Source organism: Seriola dumerili, unplaced genomic scaffold (assembly GCF_002260705.1).
Source record: "Seriola dumerili isolate Sdu_G_001 unplaced genomic scaffold, Sdu_1.0 BDQW01000052.1, whole genome shotgun sequence".
Classification (NCBI taxonomy): domain Eukaryota; kingdom Metazoa; phylum Chordata; class Actinopteri; order Carangiformes; family Carangidae; genus Seriola; species Seriola dumerili.
In genome coordinates this window covers 13092711-13104912 of record NW_019174307.1, presented here as the reverse complement: position 1 = coordinate 13104912, position 12202 = coordinate 13092711, and the positions used below count along the sequence as shown (strand labels likewise).

Genomic DNA, 12202 nt, shown 5'->3' with positions numbered 1-12202 from the left:
ATCTAAACCCCAATGAGAAAAAAATCCTTTCATTCCATTTTTTTTCTATCATTAATGATAATTAAAATAAATTGAGTGCTTACTGGCACATTGCACTGGATTTAAACAACTGATGTTAATAGGAAAGACAGGGTCCATATACACAAACTTATACCCAGACTGTCTTTTATTGATCTGCCCATATTGATCAACAAAAACACTGTCCGACATCAGTGAGCACATTTTATTGGTGTGGTTTGTTGTTTTAAGGCCTGATAGAGTTTTGTTTTATTTTTTATTTACTTTAATGTACAATCTCTTTTGGGAAATGCCACAACAGCTAATAAAAATGTTAAACAGTTATACCTGTATAGCCAAAACTTTTATGTGTGGTTTGAGTAAATGTTAAATGTTCCCTTCAACAGACACAGTGCTTACTGCTATGAGTAGGAATGAGAAAGGAAGGATAAACCTAATCTTGCCCTGAAGCCTGTCGAGTTTATGTTGTGTTTATCATTTTGGCATTCGTATCTGACTGTAGAGTTACACAACCATCACTTTAGATATCTTACATGGCATTCATTTCAGTTGCTCTGAGCGACTGACATTAACTAATTTGTCAACTCAGTGCATTCTTTGAAAGTTCATGTGACATTTAGAACAAGCACTGCAGTAGTATACAAATGCATGGCATGTTTGGGATCATTTATGAAAGTTTCGTGGATCTATACCATTGACGTTGACACAGGCTTTATCTAAGAGTATCTGCCACTGATTCATTACGCTGCATTAGCTGCCCTGGGAGGAGGAAAGGGACAAAGCTTGAAGGATTGCGCTGCATATTAAATCTGTCTTGCTGAACATCAGCAGAATGAAAAAAATCCCCATGAAGATCCGAATGCAGATATAAAGTAGCAAATCGCTGGTTGAAAACAAATTTAACTCACATGCAATCCCGGGAAATGGAGTGTAGCATAAATTGAAGGAAGTAATATGGAAGGTAAAAAAACAAACAAACAAAAAACAGGTTAATGTAATGCCACTCACTGTATGAATGGGCGATTTCATCGATGGATTTTTGTTGCTCTGTTGTCTGCAATATTTTAAAACACCTGCTCATGTCCCTCTGCAGTCTCTAGATGACTAAAAGCACTATACAAAGCAAAGCATGTCAAAATAATTTGTGTAATTAAGGAGAATTACGTTATTTACACCATAATTAAATGTAATTATGGACGTGCTTTAGTGGGCAGTCTTCTGATATTTGCAGAACCTACAGCAACATAATTGACAGGTCTTGATTATAGCCAGCTAAGTATTTGTACTTAAATCAAACCGCAGACCTTAAACTCCACTACCATAAAATAGTTCAGACTAGACTGGAGCTGCCAAGGCCTTCAGACTAAATATATATCATCCAAATGGTCAGGTTTAATGACACCACACTTATCTTTATGTGCTAATCTACCCAGCTTTATTGCTTTACCCGGGCTTTGCTAGTGTTTGCAGGTTCTTTCAGGTGGAATTCCTCTCCTCACGGTGGTCCACAACTGCAATCTAATGTTACCAGAATGCTAATTCATTTTCAGTGGACCCCTTAGTGGAAAGAGTTTGGGCTTTGTTTTGTACGAGATCAGACATGATAATGATTAAAAGGTGTGAATTGGGGCTTTTGTGAAGTTAAAAGCATTGAGCAACAAGTGTGTCCCTGCCAGGTTCATCACTTTTCAGTGCCCCCTGAAAACACTTCCGTTGTGTTGTGAGGATATGCAGCACGTTCGTGTAATGATTGCTTTTGTTGTGACTATTTGTGATGCGTTCATGCATTTGTTTTGTTGTGAGTATTTGCAGCGCATGTGTTGTCAGATTGATGAGGATGTTTTTCTGAAGTTGTTTGTGTTTTGTCTGTTTGCATGTGTTTTCTTAAGCTGCAGTGTGTTGAGCTGTCAGGGCCACCGAGCTCAATGCGCTGCAACTGAAGAAAGTACATGCAAATTGGCATCATCTTCATACATGAGAATAGGGAAGAATCATCAATTTGACAAAACATACGCTGCAAATACACACAACACAACCAAATATAGAAACAAGCTGCAAATAGCACAGATGACAAAGGAAGTAGCTGATTTCAGTAACTTTAAAAGTCACAAAGTAACGAGCGTGTTCCAGCACGAGTTCATCACTTTTTTTGTGTCACCTGGAAACACATCTGTTGTCCGTGCTATTTGCAGGGTGTTTGTCTATTTGGTTGTGTTGTGTGTATTTGCAGCACATGTGCTGTCAAACAGATGAAGATGTTTTCTTAATTTGGTTATGCTCTGTCTATTTGCATGTGTTTTCTTAAGGTGCTTTATATTGACCTCTCTTGGCCACCGTAGTTTGGCTGGTACAGGGCTGCGCTACGGTTGACTATAGAAGATGCAGGATTTATCATGGAGAAAATTTGTTTTGCTGTTTGCTGTATTTGCATACTTTAACTGTTGATCATTCTTCATTATGTAATGGATTCATTTCTCATAGTCAGTCCACGGCATGCCCCAAAGACATGTTTGTTTCTAGTGCAATGAACAATTGCTGAGATGATGAAGAATGAGTAATGAAAATATATTCAGTCTTTCCTTGCCTCAGGCTTGTGGAGAATATGTGGGACCTCTATGGCCATACTTTACAGAAGCTTTATTGGTGAACCACATGAGGAGAGGAGTGCTGGTGCTGTCAGAAACACACAATTTTATCACACATTTTTATCATATATGTCTTTGTACTGTATGTACCTGCAAGGTCACAAATGTGGCATTTAATTAGTGTCATGAGGAGTCGGACTTTAATTGACTCTATGAGAATTAATCAAACAGTGTACCACTGTCATACATACAAAATTGTGCATGTCTTTATTTAACAAATACTTAATGTACTTCTGAAGTAAGTGATTAGAATGGCAATACAGAACAAGAACAAGCTCTTGTAAAGCAGTTTGATTCCAGTCATGAAGGTAATGAAAGATTTTGAAAAGATGGATGAATCTCCACCATTATAGACCTTAATTAAAATGTATATCTTTTGGTTATAACTACTTGGTTATAACTGTTTCAGGTGTCTTTTTCATTTGGCACTGGGTAAGCCATAAATGAGGATAGTGTCACGCCTGATAGCTTTTATGAATGATGACATCGAGTGATTTTCATATTCATAGTAGCAGAGTGTGCGCAGTGCTAATATCATCATGCTTTACAGTAGTTTCTGTGCTCTTTGGGTGCTAGGCTGCGCAGGTTTTGTGCCTTTTTAAAAACTCCTTACATAATTATGACAAGATTAAAGGTTCACATTACCACAAAGCCCAAAAAGAATGAAGAATATATATGGATTGGCTCCCATAATCAGTGTAAGGAACGGGGGTTCTTAGTGATTAGTTTCATCTTTGTACAGCCATCCATCATGGGGAAACAGCCTAAAATTATCAAGGGTCTTGTGATTTCAGATTTCCTCCACTTAATTATGGTTTTCATGTTTTTTTTGTTTTGTTTTTTTTTAACCAGGGTACAATTAAGGTCTGTAAAATATCAGAATTTTTTCTAATCTGAACCTTTTGGAAATTAGATCATAAACATCATAGCATTGATGCATGACAATAGCAGATTGTTACTCTTGTCACAGTGAAATATGCAGTAAGGCCTCAGTTAATTTGTAGTGTAATCTCATTACATTAGAATCTCTTGGCTTGATTTCAGGAGATGTCTATTAGCTTTATGTGTGTTTTTGAACGGGACTTGTTCATTCTAAATGTAATTATAATTTCCAGTTAAAAGAATTATAATATAATATACAAATTTAGCATGCCATTACCGCTTAGAATTAAGAATGCCAAGATATAAATGCATTGCATATGCATTTTGTGGTGATGTGTTGTACCCAGTGGTATCTCCTGTGACCAGTAGTTGAAGTACCAATAGCACAATGTCGGTACACTGCAAGCATGCATTCTTCATTTAAAATCCCACAATCAGCAAAATGTACTTAAACTATCAAAAGTAAAATAATTAATTTTTCCTCTAGACTTTCTCTAATCTTTGATTTTTGATGAAATATTTGTCCTTGGGCCTCAAACATTTGGTTTCAAATTAACCCATGTGAGAAGTTTGGAGGGGAAATGTCTCTTTGGTGGACATGCCAACATCTCAAAGACATCTGCTGCTTTTTTGTTTGTCAGTCACAAGTCAAATTCCTGGGAAAACACTGGTTTAATCCTTAACAGTGTGGTGAAGCTCATCATATATTTTTCATGTAAAATCTTAATCTGAAAAGAAACTAATAACTATAGCTGCTAGATAAATGTAGTGTTGTAAAGAGTACAATATTTCTCTCTGAAATGTATTGGAGTACGTGGTATCATAAAATGGAAGAGACTGTCCTGTAAAGAACGAGCTTAACTGAAACTTCACTTTCAACTGCTGTTAGAGCTTCTTTTTATATTGGAATCGGTTTTAAATCTCTCTCTTCCAAAAAAAGATCTTTTGCTATCTTATTGAGAGTAATTATGACATTTTATACACATGGGTGGGCTAGTATATGAATAGAAGAATGGCTTAAACTCATTTTATTTGTTTGGCATTTTCCACCTGAAACTGCAGTCTTATTATGTTGGAGGGCTTTGTGAGCTCCGCTATCACGAGCCTTATGTTCGTGTAACCCAAGGTGGAGTGGTCTCAGGTGGAGGTCCATGCAAAAGCAATTTAACAAAAGCTCTACAACTGATTTAATAAAACCACGTGAACCTCACCTGGAGTGCAGGCTCGAGAGTGGTGTACACAGTCAAGGGTTTGGTCACTAGGTAACCCCTTTAGCTCAAGAACTGTCTAATTATTTTTATTGCTAATTTAGCACTGGAGAAGCTCGTGTTTGTTTATGCTTCTCCCGATGGATCTTCTGCCTCCCAGCTCGTTTCGCTGGGAGTGGATTAAGAGTCGCTGTCCTCTGAGCATCTGTTCAGTGCAGCAGGAAATGTTATGTCTCCCCACAGCTGCAGACTACTCACGCAAACCTGTGTGTTTTCACATCTCAGAAAAATGTGAATGAGGACACAGTTGCTGTATATATATAGACTGATACGGACTATTTCTCTCAGGAAGGATTTCAAATTTTGAATGCCAAGAAAAAGAAACAGCTAAAAAATAGACATCAAATAGGCTGGAAGAATTTTTAAGAGGCCAATAGAAAAAAAAGAAAACACAAACGCTGAAACTTTTTTATATGCACTTATTTCCCACTTTCTAAGCGTTGGAATACTCCCAGTAAGGGGTGAAGTGGTTTGGCAGTTTGAGAAGTTCACTGCATAAAATAGTTGAAAGAAAATGATTTTGTAACTGACTGTTCAGGGGCTCTCAGTTTGAAGTGGGTTGGTTTGTGATGGGTTCCTTCCACATGAGGTGCTTCATAGTGGAAATAAAAATATAGATTTTTATTTTTAAGAAGTATTTGTGTTAAAATTTTTCTTTTTATTGTTCTCCATAAGAAGGTTTTTGCAGTTCATTACAATATACAAAAAAAAAAATTTAGTTGGAGATTATTTCAGCTAAAACCATCTCTGCAAATGTTCTGTTCTGACGTGAAAAGCTAGAACACTGATCAGTCAGTAAAACGTTTTAAGTAATAGCCACAAGATTATGTAGCCTACTTCAGAAGCACCGTGACATGAAGATTACATGAAATTAAAATCTGAACAGAAACTCTGACTTTGAAATGTAATGTGAATTGGAAGCCTTCAGCCATTAATCACTCAATGCACAAATAGCATGGATCCAGAATTACTGCTGAAACAGCCCCACAAGTCTTAACCATATGAACATCTTAACTTGACTAACACTTTGATCTGATTACTGTTGCTGATAATTGTATTATTATCTGCATCAAGACCACTGGCTCTTGTGGGGTTTGGTTGTTTACCTCCATTATGACCATCGATCAAACCATCAAACAAAATCAGCAAAGGCAAATTAGAGGAATTGTAGACACATTAGAAATTGATAAGACATATTTAACGAGCAAAAATGTTGACATGCTCCTTTTAGTTTCTACTAATTACATAATAGTCTATGGAACGAGACAGTTTTTTGTTCTTAGTAAACGTGCAAAATGGAATTACTGCCTCTGAAGATTGATCTTATGTTGCTTACTGCCAATATACAGCCTGTAACTGTAGTGGTAATGTGGATTACTGGACAGAGAGAAGATGGCCACCACAGGAGTCTTTCATACTTCAAGTCTCGATAGTTGAGATATGAATAGGCTCAATCCGTCAGGGACGCAGGCATTGTGATTGACATTGGCTAAATTAAAAGTAGAAAACAGACACAATATGACTTGTCTCCTTGGAATAGACCTATAAAAAAAAGAAACGCAGCTATCCATAGTAACAATTACATTATAAGAGTGCCATTATTAGTGACAGGATAGACTATATAATCAGCAATCACATCCAATGAGAATTTCCCCAAATCTTAGTAAATATTACAAGGCTTCAAGGCAGGAACAGATTGACACACTGACCAAGCACAAATATATATAGAGTACTCGTGGTGTCGGCTGCAGACCGAGAAACTGGCAACAACTGGGACACCTGCATTAGATGTGCTTGTAAAGGTGCGATTGCTCTGTTGTCTGACTCACGGAAAACAAACACCAACTGTCCACACTGTACATGGTGCCAGAGCGATGTAGGCTGCATGTCAGTTATCTGTTTTGTGTTTTATTTAATCAGATCTGAGAGCATATTTATTAGACCTTCTGGCTGGCAGGAGAAACTGAGCCATCAGCTGCTCTGATGGTGAGACTGAGGCTGTCTTCAAAGGAAACAAATGCAGCATTGGTATTTTTTTTTTCTTACAAAAATGCAGGGTATATGTATATGACAAAAAAATGCTTACAATAATTTAATATTTTTTGGGTTGTAGCAATTGAGGTGTCCTCAGTGTTGAGACGATTTGGAACAATACCTGTGGAATACACAGACACTACACAGCATGGTGCATGAAAGGAGATTCATGCTGCTCCTTGAACCCGTAGATTCAAGAGTAATATCAGATTGTGGAACAATGCACACTGTTTTCACTCCAACAAAGATAATTAAGGGATCACAGGGATAAAGCGCCTTTCTACACGTGTTGAGGATTTGCTGGAAACATACTGTGCATGTGTATTGTGGTAGTAGCCATGAGTATAGTCCACAAGCACAATAAGTGAGCAAGCTGTGTTCAAATTCTTTACATTAAGTCAGGCATGTTCTGCACTTTGCCACATGTATAACATGAGATCCATACAAGCATGTGCTTCATTTTCACAGTCTTTCTTGTTTATGATATTCATGGACACGGTGTAAAACAACAATAGGAGTTTTGAGTCAGTCTGTTATTTGCAGATGACTCTGATTTCATTAGATCATGGCGTCAGCTCTGGGTCTCTACACGCCTCCAATTCTGACACCTTGCTTGCTGCTCAGAATAAACATGAATCTTCTCACCCATATGAGGAGTGTGCAGCTGCCCCAAGAACAGACATTCAGTATATAGGGGTGAAATCAAAGCCCATTAGGATGCCAGTCAGGGACAACACTTTGACTCATATTCAAATATTCAGTCATTTCCTTGTTTCTGTTTTCATGAAGGGCATATATGAGGTCATCCGGGTTTGACAGTTTATCAGAATTCTCTATTTCAGCTTTTCATTTTCTACCCAAAAACAGAAAAGCCTCTGAGCTTTTCTCAGGAAAGACCGCTTGTCTATTTCTCCACTCCAGACCTTTTTGTTCCACACTTAGCTGGTCACCCTCTTAACTAACTAACTGATCATGATTTTCTTTTACTCTTCTTATCTAGCCTACTGCACATGAGCAGTAACCTAGACAACATTGATTAAACATTAATAATAAACTATAATAACTCAGTTCACAGACCCATACAGTAATAAAATAATTGAACTCAACTATTCACAGTCGATTTTGCATCTTACAGGTTGCAGCCAGGTGAAACACCGTACACAGAATATAAAACATAATAAAACACATAAAGCATATCACACACACATAGTATGTTAAACATATGTAAAACTCCCCCACACAAGCTCACATAAAACAGGTTACATCGTCATAACACATAAGCAGGTGTACATCCGAGCACCTACCAATATAATATGAAAGACTGCTCATCAGCCAACTCATCCTGAGCATTTAACAGTTAGGGGTCTCAGCTGAAGTCGTACAAGTTGGACCATGTGGAGACAGTCACAACGCTGCTTGATTTATCTTGATAATGATCCCCACCTATGAACACAAGTATGAGGCTGGTGGCCAAAAGAATGAGATTCCAAACACAAGCAGCCAAAGAGGAAGCCTCGCTGGCAGTCGGGTCTCATTATGAGATATGGTGAGATTTTCACTTCTCTCAGAAGGATCGCAGTGCTGTGCAACTGCCTATCCCACATTAGAAGAAACCCAGATGAGGTGATTCAGGTACCTGGTGAGGATGTGGAACTCTCCAGGGTGCTGATCACGTATAGCTGTCAGTTGTAAATGAAATGTCCCACTGTACTTTTGCCAGGTGTAATGGCAATCGCCAGCTGGAAGTTACAAGGCGGTGACCACGCCGCCGTTTCGTCGGTGAATTGGCCTGTTGATGTGGTTGCGTGTGTTATATCTGCTGGTTGCTGAGATTTGAGGAGCTGCTCCCTCACCTGATAATGTGTTCATTGCAAGTGCTATAAGTGTGACAGCTTAGCTTGTTTCTATCCAAGTTCCCTTTGTTGCTTTCTGCACTGTTAGTGTGACAGTTGCCAAAGTTATAGTTTAGTCACCTTGATGGCGGCAGTGTTTACTGTTTTCCCAAGTAACGTTTGTGGTTTTGCCAAGATAATAAAACTCCATTTTTAGTACATGCTCAGTCTCCTGCCTTTTAACTGCACTTGAGTTTGTGACTAACTATATTTTTTGACACCTCCCTTTGTAGCAGTACTGGATATGACCAGCTGGAAGGAGACCCCAAGATAAACTCAGAACAAGCAGGATGGAATACATCTCTAGCTGGTCTGGAAGTGCTTGGGAATCCCAAAAGAGCTGCAGTAAGATGCTGGAGAGAAAAAAAAAGGGGAAACATATATTACTTTACAAATGTCATACACAAGGCAGCATTGTAGGCAGCTCATATGCTTGCACACACATACATACAGAAGTCACTCCTGCAGTGCTCTGCAGTCTAGTCAGGTAACTTGACAGCTATCTTAGCTGAGAATTTCCCATGAAATTAATTTTTTATTGTATTAAAAATTTTCATTTGGATGAAATTGTCCCCTGAGTTTCAAAGTTGGATACATTAATTAACTGTGACATGTCCAGGTCAAAAAGTCTCACTTTAAAAGTAGAGCGGAGAATTCACGAAGGGAGCTGTCCGACAGCTAAGACCAATCACTGTTTCCATCATCCTTTAATTCAATGGTATATTTTAGAGACCACATTTATACTTCAGGTTATGTTAACAATAGTGTTTGAACAATTTGTTGTTTTTTTTTTTTGTGTCCACCTACGCTGCAATCATCTGAGACATAGACACAGTAAGTTTGGTGTAAGATTTTAGTTTAACTCTAGTTCCCTATTGAAGTGTTACAGACCAATAACCAACAATTTTTGGCCACCTGTGATGGAGACACAAAATTGCTCCTGTGACCTGTCAATGAACACATTGAATCTTGAACCAACGTGAACATAATATATATATTTTTTATAGTAGTTTAATGACTGTCTTTCCTGAAGATAATCAGGCAAGTGGAGATTCTTTCACCACAAAATGGGAGAACCTATCCTGCTATTCCCCTCTAAATCTGAATGGCATCTAATCCACAATCTTCCAGAGCAGCGTCACCCTCTGAAACAAGCCAATGTCACTTTAAAGCACCTTTTCAAAATGTGGTATCCCATACCAATAGGAATTCTTGCACAGTGATGGCAGCCATGTTAATCCACTGTTGATCTACCCAAGGATCAAGCCGTTCCAAAATCAATAAAGCCATGAAAGCTTGCCTTCTGGTCTTCGTCACATCCTTTACATCCCCTAGTTAATACGAATTGACTCTGTGCTACTGGTGTTTCGCTCTTTAATTCTGTAAAATCCACATCACTGGAACATCATCATGGTATATAGGCCACATAGCTAAAGGTTGCATAAATATTTTAAATCATATTTAATAAATTTAATCAACCACATTTCACAATACGCAAATATTCTTAATTTTCTGAGAGCACCTTAAACATAAGCATTTACAGAAGTGACAAGTATTTCACAATTACTTTGCACTAACATCCCCAAAATACTCCAGTCTGAGAGACTTACTGCAAAATGAGCTCAGTGCTGTCTTGTGCTGTGTGCTGTGGCTTAGCTCTTGAAACCTCACAAAAATAACCTTTTTTTTCAAACTCTGGCTGATATTTTATTATATCCCATAATTCACTTGAACTCCTACCTTTTCTATATATTTTTTTCTGATTTTCTTATTTCCACTTCATTTCCGGTGGTAGGTGCCGACCTGCAGCCCCCCCCATCCCATCCCACGCCCACACCAATGAAATGGATGAGGCTGGATTCCACTCCATATTTTGTATTCCGCTTTGCCTTGCCGGTGCATCTGATGTGAACACAGAGCGCTCCCCTCCACACAGCATTTCCACTCCAACACGGCGACCAGGGGCTCCGTCTGCTCAGCGAAGTTGAGTCAACACGCCGGGAAACGCGCTGCCTGGATTCATGAGGCACCTCCACACTCGCAGTCCTCTTCTCTGCGGGCGCCGGGGGACTTTGAACCGTTCTCGGTTGCAACAGAGCCCCGTTTAGCTCTGGGAAATGTGTTGGTAGACACCAAGAGTTTAGTTGCAACCATTAAACACCCACTCATTAAGTACCTGCGGACCTGCTGCAGGGGAGTTTTGCCAGCAAGCGGGATATATATCCTACTGCAGAGAACCTTAAACAATAGGGATCTTCACAGAAGTGAACAATGCTCAGACTAGAGACCATCATTTGCACTTTTTCTGTGCTGTCGGTTGCAGCAAGAGCAGATTTTAAAGCACGGAACTGCAGCGAGGTGAGGGAGGCTTGTATCGGGAAAGGCTTCAGCTTCGCACATGTTCCTCTTCAGGAGATCCCAGGTAAGGTTGGACTCAGTGCGACCTGTCAATTAGGCTCAGCGCCATTTAAATAAACACGGCCTTTGTGAAATCAACACATCCATATTTAATTTTTAGACCTGGATTGAAAAGTAAAAAAAAAAAAGAAAAAAAAGAATCTCAAACCATAACATTGCAAATCATTTATAATGCAAAACGGGTCTGTAAAGGCGGGTTGAATGCTGCAGGGGTTTGCCTGCGACTGCATTGAACGGGCACCTCAACCACCTGTCAGTCACTAAGTTGCTGCGAGTCTCACCGACTAAAGTTTTAAACCAGTTGCCAAAATAATCCTAATTGACCGCAGATAGGATGGTGAGCAACAGCTGGAGCAGCCTCCTGCTCCCTGCAGCTTGCACCAGTGAAAGTGACAGGCCTGCTGCGATTTAAGACGCCTGAACACACAGCACTAACACTTTACGCGAGGTTTAATGGTTGTATATTCGTGCTGCGATAACAGTATCCTATAACATCAGCCAGCATCACTAATGAATATGAAAAAAAAATAGTCCTCCAGACAGCTGTGGTATAAGGTCGGTCTACGTGTTGTCCAGTAGAGGTCTCCGACAGTGCTAACCAAGCAGAGATAATGAATGGTCAACTCTGCAGATTAACTCAGATTCTCTGCGAAAATGAGGTGATGAGGTGAAGTGGAACTGCTGGCTCTTGCAGTGCTTCAGTAGTTGCCTAGTCCATTACCACGAGTCACTCATTCTGTATAATTTCAGCCACTACCCAAGCCATTCACTTATTGAATGAATGACATATTTAGACCTATTTGCATTTGGGTCTTGTGACAGTAAAATGTATAAAATACATTTTCGTACATGCAAAAAAAAATAAAAAAAAATACTTGTTTGAAGATGTTTAGTTGGAGTTTTTACATAAATACAATTTTCAAAATACTTATGTTGAAGTGGATATAGATAAGTAGTTGATCTTTTTTTAGCTGTAAAATGTAAATAAATAAATTATATTAAATATACCATTAAATCAATTCTTAAAAGCTACATGATTAGCATA

General features: G+C 38.8%; 1 protein-coding gene across 1 annotated transcript in view; it reads left to right on the top strand.

The window, feature by feature from the left end:
* The first annotated feature begins 11010 nt into the window (after positions 1 to 11010).
* LOC111218635 (glypican-6-like) overlaps positions 11011 to 12202 on the top strand; it is an 83374-nt gene continuing 82182 nt past the window's right edge. The window contains exon 1 of the mRNA XM_022741028.1: positions 11011 to 11161. Coding sequence (XP_022596749.1) covers positions 11011 to 11161 — 151 coding nt within the window. The remainder of the gene's footprint in view (positions 11162 to 12202) is intronic.